At 38.9% G+C, this 15,578-nt stretch overlaps 4 protein-coding genes and 1 long non-coding RNA gene across 10 annotated transcripts; 2 read left to right on the top strand and 3 right to left on the bottom strand.

The window, feature by feature from the left end:
• The first annotated feature begins 271 nt into the window (after positions 1 to 271).
• Positions 272 to 2,239, top strand: LOC121248140 (uncharacterized oxidoreductase At4g09670-like). Its single transcript, XM_041146511.1, has 2 exons — positions 272 to 817; positions 1,537 to 2,239. The coding sequence occupies exons 1-2, from the start codon at positions 365 to 367 to the stop codon at positions 2,155 to 2,157; spliced, it is 1,074 nt and encodes a 357-aa protein (XP_041002445.1). The 5' UTR covers positions 272 to 364; the 3' UTR covers positions 2,158 to 2,239.
• LOC121248141 lies at positions 2,232 to 2,915 on the bottom strand. Its single transcript, XR_005937401.1, has 3 exons — positions 2,720 to 2,915; positions 2,453 to 2,615; positions 2,232 to 2,334 (listed from the first exon to the last, which is right to left on the bottom strand). It is a non-coding gene; the product is annotated as an uncharacterized LOC121248141 (long non-coding RNA).
• Positions 2,916 to 2,941: 26 nt separating this feature from the next.
• LOC121248136 (pentatricopeptide repeat-containing protein At3g14330) lies at positions 2,942 to 7,444 on the top strand. 3 transcript variants are annotated; one of them, XM_041146500.1, is made up of 2 exons: positions 2,942 to 5,126; positions 7,310 to 7,444. In XM_041146500.1, exon 1 carries the CDS (start codon positions 3,161 to 3,163, stop codon positions 5,114 to 5,116), a length of 1,956 nt encoding a protein of 651 aa, XP_041002434.1. In that variant the 5' UTR covers positions 2,942 to 3,160; the 3' UTR covers positions 5,117 to 5,126; positions 7,310 to 7,444. The 3 variants fall into 3 exon arrangements, with proteins under 3 accessions (XP_041002434.1, XP_041002435.1, XP_041002436.1); XM_041146501.1 differs by lacking the exon at positions 7,310 to 7,444 and adding an exon at positions 6,923 to 7,046; XM_041146502.1 differs by lacking the exon at positions 7,310 to 7,444 and adding an exon at positions 6,623 to 6,749.
• LOC121248137 (protein GAMETE EXPRESSED 1) lies at positions 5,149 to 8,499 on the bottom strand. The gene is made up of 6 exons (XM_041146503.1): positions 7,295 to 8,499; positions 6,609 to 7,196; positions 6,402 to 6,528; positions 6,114 to 6,300; positions 5,872 to 6,022; positions 5,149 to 5,789 (listed from the first exon to the last, which is right to left on the bottom strand). The coding sequence occupies exons 1-6, from the start codon at positions 8,062 to 8,064 to the stop codon at positions 5,534 to 5,536; spliced, it is 2,079 nt and encodes a 692-aa protein (XP_041002437.1). The 5' UTR covers positions 8,065 to 8,499; the 3' UTR covers positions 5,149 to 5,533.
• Positions 8,500 to 9,208: 709 nt separating this feature from the next.
• On the bottom strand, positions 9,209 to 14,416 carry LOC121248139 (zinc finger protein 4-like). 4 transcript variants are annotated; one of them, XM_041146508.1, is made up of 4 exons: positions 13,567 to 14,416; positions 13,312 to 13,421; positions 11,091 to 11,190; positions 9,209 to 10,336 (listed from the first exon to the last, which is right to left on the bottom strand). In XM_041146508.1, the coding sequence occupies exon 4, from the start codon at positions 10,239 to 10,241 to the stop codon at positions 9,471 to 9,473; it is 771 nt and encodes a 256-aa protein (XP_041002442.1). In that variant the 5' UTR covers positions 10,242 to 10,336; positions 11,091 to 11,190; positions 13,312 to 13,421; positions 13,567 to 14,416; the 3' UTR covers positions 9,209 to 9,470. The 4 variants fall into 4 exon arrangements, with proteins under 4 accessions (XP_041002442.1, XP_041002441.1, XP_041002443.1 ...); XM_041146507.1 differs by lacking the exon at positions 11,091 to 11,190 and having other exon boundaries at positions 13,567 to 14,393; XM_041146509.1 differs by lacking the exon at positions 13,567 to 14,416 and having other exon boundaries at positions 13,312 to 13,446.
• Positions 14,417 to 15,578: the final 1,162 nt, after the last annotated feature.

The raw sequence follows: 15,578 nt of genomic DNA, 5'->3' as shown, positions 1-15,578 counted from the left end.
CATCTTAAATAAAAATTGAATTATTAATTAATATATGAAGTGTATTTGTAAAATAAAAAAAAATATTGTAAAATATTATTAAAATATATAATATAATATTATTATTTTGACTTTAAAATGACTAATTTAATATAGATTCATCTAGTCAAAATTTAATACTATAACTAAAATTTAGAATTCTAACAAAACTTTAGACTTGGCAATGCTATAAAGGGACAAGCAAATGGTGTGTCCCACGCCAACACGCATTCACTCATTTAACCACACAAGCCACAAGGCTTTTGCTCTTGCTATCTAGACACTACATCATCCATAATCGAGCGAAATTGCGCCACTACTCTCAATCTTGCCCGACAAAACTATAATGGCCGAAAATCCGGTACGTTTCGGTATCATCGGATGTGCCGATATAGCTAAGAAAGTGGCTAGAGCTATAGATTTAGCACCCAACGCTGTCCTCCGCGCCATCTCTAGCCGTTCGATCGAAAAGGCAAGGAATTTCGCTGGTACAAATGGGTTACCTGAGGCCGTGAATATCTATGACAGCTACGATCAGGTTCTCGACGACCCGTGCGTAGACGCCGTCTACATTCCTCTGCCCACTAGCCTTCACGTACACTGGGCCGTCCTGGCTGCACGTAAGAAGAAGCATTTGCTTTTGGAAAAACCGACGGCTCTTGATGTGGCAGAGCTTGATCGGATATTGGAAGCTTGCGAATCTAACGGTGTACAGTTCATGGATGGGAGCATGTGGCTGCATCACCCTAGGACTGCCAAGATGAAGGAGTTGCTCTGTAACTTCGGACCGCTTGACTTTGTGAGTTTTTCAACTTTTTTTCTTCCCCGTTTTCGGCTGCTATAGCACTCTATGGTATTTATTCATACTATTCAAACAAATTATTTAACGTGAAAAAGAAAGAAAATTAAGAAAGGAAGGGAGAGAGTAGACGTGGGAGTGAGTAAGAAAAGTATGAATATTTTTTAATAAAATATTCTTTTAATCGGTGAATAATAACTTATTAAATATGGCTTTAGTTTTTCATTTACTGTAGTTTATAACTTGACTTAAAGTGATTTAGCTAATTTAATACAACTGATTTTGAGAAAATTTAGTCAAAATTTAAATTTGACTGACATTTGACTAGTTCAATGTCGGTGCACTTAGATTTGGCCTTTTTCTTTGGGTAAAATTTTAATTTTAACTAATTATTCTGCCTATTTTTGAGCTTTTCGGACGTTATTAACTTATTATGGTTTATGATTGTCATTAATTTATTGGGATGAGTTCCGGTTTCATTTGTATTTTTCATTCCGTATATAAAAAAGATAAACGCATTTGAATTTCATGGCACAACCATATATACCCCCAAGTAGTTTTCATGAATGTGCTGTGCTTGCATCCCCTTCTATCTTGCGTCTTGTGCTCTACATATGCAAGTCAAGCCTTTCATTAATACACATGAAGACCAAATACAAGGATCACCATATTAATAGAAACTCACAGTTATCTACTGGTTATGTTCCTCTGATTTTAAGATCCACAGCCAATCAACAACCTCAGCAACCTCAGAGTTTTTAGAGAGCAACATACGAGTACAGCCAGACCTAGACAGCCTCGGTGCACTTGGGGACTTGGCCTGGTACTGCATTGAAGCCATCTTGTGGGCTAAGGACTACCAACTGCCTAGTACGGTAACTGCTCTTCCTGTTGTCATTCGGAACTCTGCCGGAGTCATCTTGTCATGCACTGCCTCCCTTCACTGGGATCAACCAGACAGGACAGTTGCAATGATTCACTGCTCGTTCCTGTCCCACTCGTCCATGGATTTGGCCATATCTGCTTCCAAGGGATCTTTGCACGTCAAGGACTTCATAATCCCGTTTCGGGAGCATTCCGCTTCTTTTGATTTCACGCTGGGTGCTAAGTTTGCCGATCTCCACATTGGGTGGAATGTAAAACCTAAGGAACTTCACGCGGCTTCTCAGCTTCCTCAAGAGGCTTTGATGGTTCAAGAGCTAGCAAGGCTTGTCAAGGGCATTAGGGAATCCGATGCGCAACCGGAAAGCAAATGGCCTGAGATTAGTAGAAAGACACAGTTAGTTGTGGATGCAATCAAGAAATCCATAGATCTTGGCTACATTCCTGTTAATTTGTAATAATCTTGTAATTTGAAATCGCATACCATGTAAATGTGAAGCTCTCTCTGCTATCATCTATGTAATTTCTTTTAGCTCTCAATGATGCGTGTACTTTAAAAGTTTTGAGGTTAGATGTGCTCTATTTGCAAAATCCAACCAGCGGGTAATATTCCATTTTGCATTATGGGCCAAGTTCTGCATTGAGTAGTCAGTTTGCAGTGAAAAAAAAAATGGATGAGGGGAAGAGAGACAATAAAAGAAGTTTTTGTTCTCAGATTTCTGCATTGTAGTGTCAATGAGACTTGTTACTTACCCGAATTAAGTCAAAGTCCACTCCTGCAGAAGGATCTTCTTCTTCTCAGCGTAGCTACCATGTGAATTACACTAGAAAGTAAAGGATGTACAACTAGTGACCAGATTGTGCTACTCGGGGCACATAGCATCATGCAATCGCCCGGGTCCCAGCTAATCCAATTCTGCAAATAATAGCAAGGGAATGATGCTACACTAAAAATCATCAAAATCAATACATAATTCTGCAAAAATGTTCGCGATTAAATGTATAAAGAAACAACTGTACTGTTTATTGATTTGCCCTCAGCTTCTGTCATCGGAGAAGTGAAAGGAGTATCATGCTGAGTGCTCAGCTAGGGAGGAAGTGGGCATTGAGGTACCTGATGCTGACTGTACTCCCCTGCGAGGTGTCTCCATAGGATCAGGAAGAACACTGCGAGATACAGATTTTCTCCAATATCCTTGATGGGCAGGAGATCCTAAGAATTTTCAAAGCAAAAACCGGAGTTTTTAATAGGTGCTCCAAGGCTTTGGTTTTCAGGTGGGGATCAAAGATCAAGATCAACTACTCCGTCATCACCGCGCCCCAAGATTCTATAGTTCTCTATCGGCCACGTCTCAAGGCTGCCACTTTATTTGCCTGCACGCATTCCTCCCTACATAAAAATTTAGCCCCCAAGTTCCAAGAATGAAGAGGGAATAGGAGGTAATCGAACAGGCTTGGATAATGATTTCCGTCGTTTCTCTACCAACTAACTTAACTGTCAGTACTAACATTACAGCCACTTCAGTTCCCAAAACTCGCAAACAAAGCAGACCTCTACTAAATTCAGACCTCAGATCTCTTACTAAATCAGGAAAACTAGATGAGGCCCTTCGCCTTATAGAGTCTTCACGGTCCGAATCCGCTGCCGCTGAGCCAGATCTTGAGTCCTACTCTCTTCTACTTCATGCCTGTATCTCTAGGAAATCCTTAGAACATGGCCGAAGGCTATACATGCACCTTCTCCTATCTAAAGAGAGAGGCAACCATGACCTTCTAAAAAACCCCATCTTAACGAGCAAGTTCATCACGCTTTATTCCGTTTGTGGCCTAATTGATGAGGCCCGCCGGGTTTTCCAGGATGGCCTTAAAGATGAACACGTACCCGAATCGGTCTGGGTGGCAATGGCTATTGGGTTTTCGAGAAATGGGTACTCAAAAGAAGCTTTATTTGTCTATCGTGGCATGTTGTCCAGGTTAGTCCAACCGGGTAATTTTGCATTTTCGATGGCATTGAAGGCATGCACCGATCTATTGGAGTTTTCGACTGGTAGAGCGGTCCATGCCCAGATCATAAAGTGTAACGAAGAAGCAGATCAGGTGGTGAATAATGCTCTTTTGAGGTTATATGCAGAGTGTGGTTGTTTGGACGAGGTATTGAGGGTATTCGAAGAAATGCCTAACCGGAATCTTGTTTCTTGGAACTCTTTGATTGCTGGTTATATTCGCCATGAACAAGTGTCTGAGTCTCTGGGCGCTTTTAGAAGGATGCAAGGAGAGGGGATTGGCTTCAGTTGGGTTACTCTTACAACAGTTTTACCAGTTTGTTCTCAAGTGACTGCACTCAATAGTGGTAGAGAAATACACGCCCAGATCGTGAAGTCCACTAGAAAGCCTGATGTGCCGATAATAAACTCACTTATGAACATGTATGCAAAATGTGGCGCAATAGATTATTGTAGGAGAGTGTTTGAAGGAATGTGGAGTAAAGATTTGACATCATGGAATACCATGCTGATGGGGTATGCAATTAATGGGTGTATACAAGATGCAGTGGGGATTTTTAATAAGATGATTGAGTCTGGCATTAGACCTGACCCAGTAACCTTTATTGCCTTACTGTCGGGTTGTAGCCATGGAGGGCTTACCGAAGAGGGACAAAGATTGTTCAACAAAATGAGAAAGCATTATGGGGTGTCACCAACTGTAGAGCACTATGCTTGTTTGGTGGATATGTTGGGTAGAGCTGGAAGCATTAAGGAGGCACTAGAGGTAGTGAAACTAATGCCTATGAGGCCTAGTGGCAGCATCTGGGGATCATTACTAAATTCATGCCGGCTGCATGGTAAAGTTTCTCTTGGACAGGTTATTGCGGAACGATTGTTTGAGATTGAACCTAGCAATCAAGGGAATTATGTGATGCTGTCAAACATTTATGCAAACGCAGGGATGTGGGACAATGTCAAGGCGGTTAGAGAGATGATGGAAAGAAGGGGAATGAAGAAAGAGGTCGGTTGTAGTTGGATACAAATAAAGAATAGAATACACACTTTTGTTGCAGGTGGAGGTTATGAATTTCGCAACTCTGCTGAGTATAAAAAGGTTTGGAATGAACTGAAGAATGCTATGGAAGTATTTGGATATGTCCCTAGAACAGATGTGGTACTTCATGATGTAAATGAAGAAATAAAGGCAATGTGGGTTTGTGCGCATAGTGAGCGACTAGCAACCGTATTTGCACTAATTCACACTTCCACTGGAATGCCGATTAGAATTACAAAGAACCTTCGTGTTTGTGTAGATTGTCACACCTGGATGAAGATTGTTTCAAGAGTAACTGAGAGGGTGATTGTTTTAAGAGATACAAATCGCTTCCACCATTTCAGAGAAGGAACCTGCTCTTGTAAGGATTACTGGTGATCACATCATGGTAAGAAAGCACAATTGTTTTCTTTTTTTGTTTTCATTTGAAACTTAATGCTTCCTGTTCTTACTGCCAACCAAAACAAATACATCTTCTTTGAGTTAGTTAGTTAAAGAGAATACTGCATGAATAGAAATGAGGTTTACATTATTATGATCATATTGTTTGCAGGTACAGAGCTTAGATTGCTCCAGATAGAGTAGTTTTCCCATAAATGCAGCATATCACGGGAACTTTAGGTTAGTTAAATGAAGCTAGCTATTAATTTTGTTGATGACTAGTTTAACTATCCTCACAAACAAAAGATATTTCTCCATGTAACTTGCAATTGTATGAAACTCATAAACAAACAGATAAGTGTTTAAGCTAATATCATACTTTGTCGAAAACTGATACTAAAACTAACAAAATTCTCAATGACGGCAATGACGGCGGAGATCATATTTTCTTGTAATTGAACTAGTTACGATTGAATTTTCTGCAACTTCTTCTGGAAGTATATAATCTGGGTCTCCCAAGTTGTCCGGATCTTCTGGTATGTCAGTATCAATCCATGTAGACCAGTTTATCTCACTATCCAAGTCCCAAGGCAACTCCTTGTGTCTTTCCATGCCATTAATCTTCTCAATTAACGTTAGTAGGATCTGATGGTTCAGCACTTCATAGTCTCTGCACGATTTACAGAACATTCAGTTAGATGCTGAATCTAAAAGTTAATCTTCTTGCCCAGATATCTTTCATTTTGACTGACCTGTATGTGCAAATTGCATGGAGAATCTGAATTGAAGCGGCAAGCACAAAAAATGACCTGACCAAATTTATTATCCATGATTTTTCTTCAATATTATCATTTGTTGCAACCCGCAGTATTGCAACTTCTATCAAGAATGTGACACAGAGTCCTGTATACAAGAATTAGTTTTATGCTGTAAATGTCCATAAAAAAAATAATATAGAGAAAATAAAAAATAGAAGAAAAAGTAGTAGACATACCAATATATAGCCAGGGTCTGACTTTGTATGTTTGCTTCGTGCTAGTGAACATGTAGATGATAAAGATTGATATACAGTAAACAAAGAAAGATTTAATTAATCTCGATTCAAGCAGCATGGCATTGTGCAAAGCAAACAGCTTATCTAAAGCAATAAACATGCTTGCTTGCTTTGATTCAAAAGATTCCTGCAAACAGAGATAGAGATTCCATAGGTAAAACTGATAATGAATACTAATCCAAGCAACGGATTTATTCCAACATTGTAAGGTTGGAAGAAAATGCTAACCTGAGCTGCCAAAATTGACTTCGAATTTTCCATCAAGTGGTCATGAACACTTTGAAGCTGCTCTTTCTGCCGTAGAAGCTCTTCTTGTTGTCTATGGCCATATTCAGAAAATTCTTGCAGAGTACTCCTGCAATCCAATCATAAATTTAGGAGATATTATTGCTATTATTGGTTCGAATTTGATTTATCGTTTAGTTTCTTATTTACCTGCTTTCTTCTAGGGCATCGGACTGAAATTTGGTTAAACTTTTAAGACCCTCAAGTGCCGTGGATTGGCCATCAAGAAGTTGTTGTTGCTTTTCTAATGAAACCCCTGCCATATTCCCAATATCATCGGCTTTGATTTGCAGATTTGTCATCTTCAGTGACATTGCATCTCCAACTTTAAGTATCTCCTTCTCTATTTGAATGGCCTCATTTCTTAAATTATCTATTTCATGGCCTAAAACGTCATAAGAATCTTTAAGCATCTCCATCCCATCCTCCAAACTTCTCCTCATTTCCACTTGTCTTTCTTGCAGCTCCGATTGAGAAGCTGCAATTCCCTTGGATTGCTCATATACAGCTTCCGAATGCTTCAATACCGCACTTATATGATCTTCTACGTTCTTTGATGTTAGTGCTACTTGTTGAACTCGAATATCAATATTATTCAAAGAATCATAAATCTCATTCGAATTCTTCAACAGGTATTCTGTTTTGAGTTCCATGATTCCTAATTTTTCTTCGGCCAAGTGAGCTGAATTTTTTAGCTCATTCACCAGTCTCTCTATTTGTTGCTTGAATGCATGAGCCCTGTAAAATAGCACAAGAAACAAAATACTCTGTTTAGTATTTTATGCAGTGAAAATAAATGAATTCAAATTATATATGTGAAAGAAACGATACTAAACTGTAACTGATGGCAGATGGAGTTGGTTTCAAGGTAGAATTCGAGATAAACCCTATGCTCATATTCATTTAAGCCCTTTAGGCATTTAGCCATGGCAGATTTCGGGTCACAAGAAGGAAAGGGCGGCCTGCCGGAGTCCTTCTGAAAGCAATCACTCAGATGCCAAGCAAATCTAGACCGTTTCTCATCCACTGCAAAAATCTCCGAGCACCCAGCAAAGAGATGCCGATAAGCGTTTTGCCAACAAGAGTTTGTACCAACCAGTTTCCTTTTAGCAGTTTCTATCTGCCTGACTCCTTTCTGATCGTTAAAGCCATCTATGGAGAACTCAGCAATACCGGAAACATCATTTGGACCTGAATCTTTCTCTTCAAAGTGAGTCTCTTTTTTAGAAGAAAACGACCAACCCCATGACTGGCACTCTCGTAAAAAAGAGATTAGAATTAACAGAAGAAGAAGACGACCCATCTGATCCTTATATGTGAATGTAAGAAAACTGTATGAATCGTTCACCGAGATTACAAAACCTGCGTTGCACCAGTTCAAATTATACAAATATAGGCTTCCACTACATGAAACATGAAGTTCATCCACAAAAACAAACGTGAAAACCGATATGTACTCGGTATAAATACAGCTTGAGACAGAAACGGAGACTTGGGGAGCAAGAAAAGGAAGCAGAATAAAATTGGATCCGAAAACGACAGGTTGAACCACAAAGTATATATTATGAAAGATTACTAAAATAGTGATCTTTTTTAAAATTAACATGTCTGCATCAGTAAATCATAGGCCCCACTTTAAAAACCTTCCATCATAAAACTTGAGAGAGAAATATATCTCTGCTTAGACTTAAAAGCCACACCTGGCTAATGAAAACGAGTTGTGGGACTTCTAATTGGAGCAAAAGCGAAATCAAGAAACCTCCATCTTCGGCTATTATTAACTTTTATCACGTCAACTAACTGAAAGAAAGAACAGAAGAAGTCGCCAAAGTAAACCAACGGCGTTCTTCTATCCTTTTGTCTGAATTTATGCGTTGCATGTTAGCATTCAAAGAAGAATTTTTAAAAAAAAATCTGGAGACTGACATGCATATTAGATTTTATGATACTGGTGGATTCTGATGATGATTGTATGATACCAAAACCCAAAAAAAAAAAAAAAAGGCAGAACGAGAGAGAGAGAGAGAGAGAGAGAGACCTTGTTCGGTATTGCTGCTTCGAGGAGAGGAGGAAACTGACCTGTGGATTGGGGTTTCGATGGGTTTCAAGTCCTCATGTTGGTAGGGAGACAATGAAACAGGAACAGACATTGTTATGTTATATAGAAAGCCGACGTAACGCTTCGGAACGACCATCATCATAACGGTATGTTTAGCGGGAAGTGACGCGTAACGGTTAGTCTTCATACAGATCACTCAACCGATTCGTTTTCCATTTTTATTTCCGCTTATACCTTTTCTGTCTAACAAAATTGCATTTCTTTTTTTGTCGCCAAATACTTCCATCAGTTATCTAATCATGAGTTATTCTTATTTCTGTTCGGCTTGCTGTGATTTAGTTATCAAGTCTTTAGATTCTTCATCCATCTAATATGTAAATGCTGTGTCCGAAACCTTTTCATATGTAGTCATACCTTTTAGAGATGCCTTGTATAGACGTTGTCGGAATGAGATTCTTGATGGATTTACCCACCCACCACCACCCCCCCCCCCCCCCCCCCCCCCCTAATTTATGATCTAAGTTGACGCAAAATTTGAAGAACTAGCTATAAACTCAAGGCTCGGGTTTGTCAGGCCGAATGATTCATTCAATTTTTCAGCAACCGCACAGTTGATGGGAACAAGCATTCCCTCACAAGCACATAGATTTCTATGCACTTGGCACGTAGATAAAACAGGGGATGTCAATCATAACCTGAACACTGGAATAACGTTATTTAAATCAAAAGCATGATATGTGTCATAACAAGCATAGGAGCAACAAATTATCCTTGGGGAAGCTCTTATACAACGACAAACAGAGTAGAACACAAAAGGGAAGATGGGATAACCGACAGAGAAAGAAAAGATCTATAAGAACAAAAGCTTGCAGTCATTGGCCAGGCACATCTCACTGTACAGAGATATAACAGAAGTGGAGATACTGAAGCCCGATTTGAAAGCAACAATCCTCTCAAAGTTTCAACGTGAGGTCGGGTGTAGAGTTGTCTATGTCCACAGGTGGACTCACCTCTACAAACTTTATATTTCGACTTTCAGTCAGTACAAAACTTGGATGAGGATTACCTGCCTCAGCAGCCTGACGAAAACTACCAGGCCACAACAACTCTGCCTCATCATCCTCCAAGAAAATGGGCATACCCAAGTACCCATGTTGAAACTTGGGGGTGTTTCTGATTTCGGGGGGCCTGGTTGGTGGCACAAAGCCATGATGTGCAGAAGCGTGTGCCTTGATTCCTAGTGACCTGAATGGAGATCCATGTAGAGGCAGAGATGCTAGGCTGGCATACCTCTCTGAGAAAATGCCCATTCTCATGGCCCGCTTTGCCAATGTTCTTTCTCTCTTGTGTGCATTTTGGTGGCCACCAAGAGCCTGCGAGCTGAAGAACTTGCGTTGACAGTAATTGCAAGAAAAGACTCGTGGGATGGCTGCTGTTGTAGCATGGGATGCAGGCTCGTTGCTGCTTTCACTCGTGCTTGACAATGAGAGTCCTATTGAATCCCTTCCCCCTAAATTATCAGCGACGAAGTTGAGAGTTAAGTCGAGGGTGACTGGGTCCAACTCGGATCGAGTAACAAAAAGATCTGTGAGTTGGGAAGAGTCATCAAGGCTGTCTTTGGAGAGACCTGCAGAGGTGATGGATTTGTTGGAAGCTACTTGACTGCTAACTTCAGAATCATTTTCAGAAGAGGCCTTTACTTTGAGGTCAAAGCCAGGTTTCATTGTTGGGCTGCGTGGTTTGTTCTAGAAGCCACTTTACATCCTAGATTTGCAGCAACCAGGTTAAGCCACTCTGCTTTTTGAGATATCCAGAGGACCTGAGATAAAAGGAGAGAACAAAATCCCTTATTTCAAAAGACACAATCAAAGTCTTATGAAAGTTACACTCCATTATTTTTGTACTGGGTATCTTCAAAACCATATATATACATCAGAGGCAGTATGGTTTAGAATTGAACTAGTCTTCACTGCACACTGTCTCCAATTTTCTATATTATGTTTTGAATGAAAGTTTCAAATGTCAGACGATTTGATCACACAAATTCTCAGAATTTCCCAAGGCACATCAGTTTACGTTCCATCAACCATTCATTAGCACGTGGATTCAAAAATCATTTGCAGAAGTATTAGACATGCAATTATAATATTCACCAAAAAGGATAGGAAAAGGGATAACATTAATGCTAATGGATCTTTCTCTTTTCCGATGCCAACGAGGACAGCCTGTGCAAATGAAAACCAGATAGTTCTTTTTGTCTTAAACATGAGAAGAGCCTCAAGGCATGTAAAAAATGAAAGCATGATGTGGTTCACATGAAAATAAAAAAGCTCTGTTGCGAGACAACACCGCCATGTGAGAAACCAAAATTAAGAAAATTTTGCACACAAATTAGTTTATCGACATTATTTCATGGTTTCTTCAATAAAAGTCAGATATTGAATTTGGGTCAAAGGTATTTCTTTTAAATATTTCAATTAAACAAAAAGTTTAAATCTTGATTTGGGAAAACTATGCATGAAGTTTTATGAAAAGAAAAGAAAACTAGATAAACAAAGGAAATTATGGCTCACCAGCATAAGTCTTCGTTGATAAGAATGACTATTCTGTAATAGACTCTACAGAGTGCAGCCAAAACACCCAAAAATTCAATTCAAAGAGACTAACCAGACCCTGTGTTCCAACCCAGGGAGAAAAAAATAATGTAGGTAGCTAGCTGAAGCTTGGCTAATATGACATATAAGATCTTGCAGCAAAAGTTGAAGTCAGAAAATTAAGCCTTCTGCAAATCTTCAGTGTTAAGCCAGAGTTTGTGCTAGTAATCATCGAATCTTTATTGCTTTACCTTCTTTGCAAGCTTCATTGGGAATTGTGTAAACCCTTTAAACGAGTTTCATTGACTGCTCCGGATGCTTGCCATCATTGCAGATGACTAAACGTTCAATTAATTTTTTCATTCTATGTCAAACATGATTTGCTGACATTAGTAACACTCAATTCATCAATTTATTAGTCTTGCAAACCTTTCATTTCAACATCTTTATCTCTATCAACTTTACTCATATCCTTCCTGAATATATGCCACTGTTTGAAATTTCCATCTAGTTTGATTTCAATATGAAATCACACGACTTGGGAGCAAACCAAGAGAACATAATGGTCGTTTGGGTAGTCTTTCCCATTGCCGTAACATTCCCTCATCAATTTTGTTATTTAACTAGAAATTATAACTAATGTTGACTCACATGCTCATTCAAATAGCCAAAGCCAGTGCAGACGAACACTGGTTACCTCAATGTAAGCAAACAGATTTCTCTCTCTAGTGATTTTCTTGTCAGTACTAGTCATAGTTAAACTGTATCCTTCTCAATCTTGGCAACATATCTACTTGTTTCTATGTCTTTCCTAAACATTCAATACTGAAAATGCTTATACCCTTTTTTATTTTTTAGTTGTTCCTTTAAAAATATTCTTTTAGGTATGCAGAGAAATACCATCTGACAATTGTGTCAGCAGTGGACAGCTTGAGTCAACACCCCTCAGAATATGCATGTGTCTGTCTGTATGTGTGTGTAACAGATAGAGGGAACATTGTTGTTTCACAACAAAACACTTTCTAAGAGGAATATGGTATGACAACCAAGAGATTAACCTCTCCGACTAAGATTGTGATTCTTGTCACATAACAACCAGCACTTACAAAAACACAAAGGCATTCATGAACTAGGATTTTTGATACAATCAAGGCATACAGCCTTGGGGGATTTTTGAACTATGGAAGATGCCTCAAAAAAAGCTTCGGAAAACAGAAATAACTGAAAGAGAAAAATAAGTAAAACACGTATTTATATACAATTTAGGGCAGAAATGAAATGCAGCCCTATAATAAGAGAAGGGATAGGAGTAGTTTTAGTTCAAAGTTGATTCCATAAAGATAAGTGGAGAATATATACTCAGCATATACTGATATAATCCAATCCAAGTTGAAGGAGAAAATTAGCATAAAGTAGATCTCTTAGATCAATCGTGTAAAATTATGATTCCCACAGATATATCAATAATTTAGGTAGCTTGCTAAGTTTAGAGAATTATGAATACTGCTCCAAAGCAACAGGTTTGTTCTCTTTTTTAATTTATCCCAATAAAAATAAATATACATAAGAAAAAAAAATAATTGGGGAAGACATAATACCACCCAAGAGTTGCTACAAGGTGTTGGCAAAAAAAAAAAAAAAAAAAAAAACACATAAAATCACACGAACCGAACCATGTGAAATTCAATTTTCTGCCTTACCAATCTCAAATGAACCTTAAGTTTACATATTTATTGCCTTTTCTTTTGGTTAAAAATCAACAGGTATGAGAAATGAAAAGGGAAACGGAGACTCAGTGTTCAGTTCATGGCAGTAACAATATTTTACATGCCACCCTGAAGTTAGACGGCAAGTTTTTTTATCCAAGACTAATACAAGAATCAGAGGGCTAAAGGTATAAAGGCCAGGCATGAGAGACAGAAAACACTCACTGAAAAGACAAAACACCAAGAACAGAATTTAGCAAGCTGCATGCAATAACGTCTTATGTCATCTTCATCCTGCAAATTTTGGAGAAATTGATCTCCTGACTCCCTCCTCCATAATACATGAACAAATTCAACCCTATGAATACTGAACTTTTAAGCTAATTAGACCATATTGCAAAGTTATGTACACTTCTCCAAAACCCAGAAATATATATATATATATATATAGAGAGAGAGAGAGAGAGAGAGAGAGAGAGAGATTACAGGCTTACCCATAGGCACGGATTACAGGCTTAGACAGAAAAAGAAAGACATGAGCACAGATTACAGGTGTCCTTCATAGGTAAAAGCCACAACCATTTTGCAGCAGTACATGTTTTCACTACCATACCATAGCCACAGAAAACCAGGAGGCAGAGAAAACAGTAGCAAGAACATAGTCAAAACAGAGATACAATACTTCAATCACGATTTCTCACAAGAAGGTAAACAAAAGGGAACTTGTAAAAGGACATAGCGCACCGTACCACAAAGATCAAGCAGAATTGCAAAGCTTATGGATTTATATTGGTTCGAATTTGCAGACATCTGCTTCAGTTGTGCTTTCTATATGCCTGATCATCCCATGAACATATACAATTAGTGGAGACTAGATGAGAGGACACATCTAAATAAGAAAAAAAAACAAGAAGGAAATGGACAGACAGAGAAAGAGACAGAGAGTGTGTGTATGAGAGAGAGAGAGAGATGGTGGGTACCGATGTTTAATTATGGAAAAGCAAAGGTATGAGGAGAGTGGTGGGGGTGGGGGGACAGTGGTGGGACGTCAGAGAAGTCAGAGAGAGAGGTGGTGTTGGGATAAATTTAACTAAGGGAAAAAAAAGCAGAACTTGACACAGAACATGACATAATACTTCTCTCGGGTCTGTGTGTACTAGTACTACGCACAATGCATTCATTTGTTGATTGTTGGGCACTTCCCAAAACACAAAACAATAGCCTACTCAAACACAACTACAATTGGAATTGTACATTGAAAGAGATAGATAGAAACAGAAGCAGCAACGACAACAACAATCGAACAGTATTTAAGTTAGTAGTCCCACCAAAGATTCTCCATCTCTCTCCACTTTTAAAGTGCTTTTAGATAACTCCACGCATCACACAGCATATATAGCTTCGGCCTCAGATTCACCATCGCCTTTCCTGTGCACGTCCAACATAATAACTACTACTGGTTTCAGTTTCATCCCTTCATCCATGGAGTACAAAGGCTGTCAAGGCACGCATATAATTCCATGGCACATTTTCATTTATTTATTTATTTTTCTCAATCCTTATATTTTTGAGCTACCCCACCCACCAAAACCAAAAGGCACATGTCCGTACAGGTGCTTATTCATCATTATTGCATAAAAAATTTATATCCCCAACAATCATTTCAATGGACTTTGTCATTTTTTCAAACCCCAATAAAAAATATCTAAAAAAAACTTCACTCCAATATTATTGTAAAGAGTCCATCATTCGAACCCAAATAAACATCTATCTCTAAAAATCATATAAATTTCAAGAAAATCTTAACCCTATTACGTACGAAAATGTCATCAAATGATTCAGACACCATAAGCATGGGAAATTGAAATTCATGCGAGTTCTAATTCAAATCGAAAGAACAATCTGCCAATGACACTAGTGCCTAGGCCAGTTGGTTCCGTCTCTGCATTTCTCTTTCTCCAATCCCCAAGAGAGGGAGGAAAAAAAAGAAAATAAAATAAAAAGAATTATGTAACCGATAAATGGAAGTTATTCCTCGCCACTCGGCTGTGTGGGAATTCGAAATGGACATTTTGTACGCCATTCTTGAACCCGAATACAACATGTCTGGACCCACCAAACAAGAACCCGGCTAAACCATGTTGGGACCCACCTATCTGGTGTGATCCATTCGGTCTATGTAGCAAAATTCGTTGTGTAATGGAAAATATACGACTCAACTACGTCAAAAAAAAAGGGAAGAAATATATGATTCTACAGACATGCATCCGGCATCATATATGTCTGCTACAATTTTTATTGTTTTGTCCACTGAAGACAGTACTACAACTTCCCGATAACGTTCTCTCTACAAACAAATTAAATCAGCATATCTCGTACTTAATTTTCTTCCAAATCCACTTAACAATGTGTTGAGATCGTATTTCACTATGTGGGCAACTCCGCATTGCTAAACTCGGTTTGGATCCTATTAAGATAGAGAATGGGGGGCTTATGGTACCGTGGTACCCCGATGCAAAGTTAGTCGTTGGTAGAGGGTGACAAAGTGAGTGTAGGAGAAAAACATTCAATCAGAGAGAGAGAGCCCCCAGAAGGTTTGTGGGGGTATTTATATACTTGGCCAGTGTGATCTTCTGACGAAGAGATTCGAGAAGGTATCTTTTGTACCTGTCAACCAGATCGTGGGGGTGTCGCCCGCATCCCCTCCTACCACGTTTCATGTCAGCTTTTCGTCAAGGGCAGGACCCCATGCCTGATCGCG

The sequence above is a fragment of the Juglans microcarpa x Juglans regia genome, chromosome 2D, assembly GCF_004785595.1.
Source record: "Juglans microcarpa x Juglans regia isolate MS1-56 chromosome 2D, Jm3101_v1.0, whole genome shotgun sequence".
Lineage (NCBI taxonomy): Eukaryota > Viridiplantae > Streptophyta > Magnoliopsida > Fagales > Juglandaceae > Juglans > Juglans microcarpa x Juglans regia.
Note: the sequence above shows the minus strand (reverse complement) of the source record. Positions and strands in the feature narration are given on the sequence as shown.

Coding starts and splice junctions, on each gene's coding strand:
- LOC121248139 (XM_041146508.1), bottom strand. CDS start 10,241: ATGAAACCTGGCTTTGACCTCAAAGTAAAGGCCTCTTCTGAAAATGAT.
- LOC121248137 (XM_041146503.1), bottom strand. CDS start 8,064: ATGTTAATTTTAAAAAAGATCACTATTTTAGTAATCTTTCATAATATA. Junction 7,197..7,294: donor TCCATCTGCCATCAGTTACA/GTTTAGTATCGT, acceptor GCTATTTTACAG/GGCTCATGCATTCAAGCAAC. Junction 6,301..6,401: donor AGTCAATTTTGGCAGCTCAG/GTTAGCATTTTC, acceptor CTCTGTTTGCAG/GAATCTTTTGAATCAAAGCA.
- LOC121248136 (XM_041146500.1), top strand. CDS start 3,161: ATGATTTCCGTCGTTTCTCTACCAACTAACTTAACTGTCAGTACTAAC.
- LOC121248140 (XM_041146511.1), top strand. CDS start 365: ATGGCCGAAAATCCGGTACGTTTCGGTATCATCGGATGTGCCGATATA. Junction 818..1,536: donor ACTTCGGACCGCTTGACTTT/GTGAGTTTTTCA, acceptor TCTGATTTTAAG/ATCCACAGCCAATCAACAAC.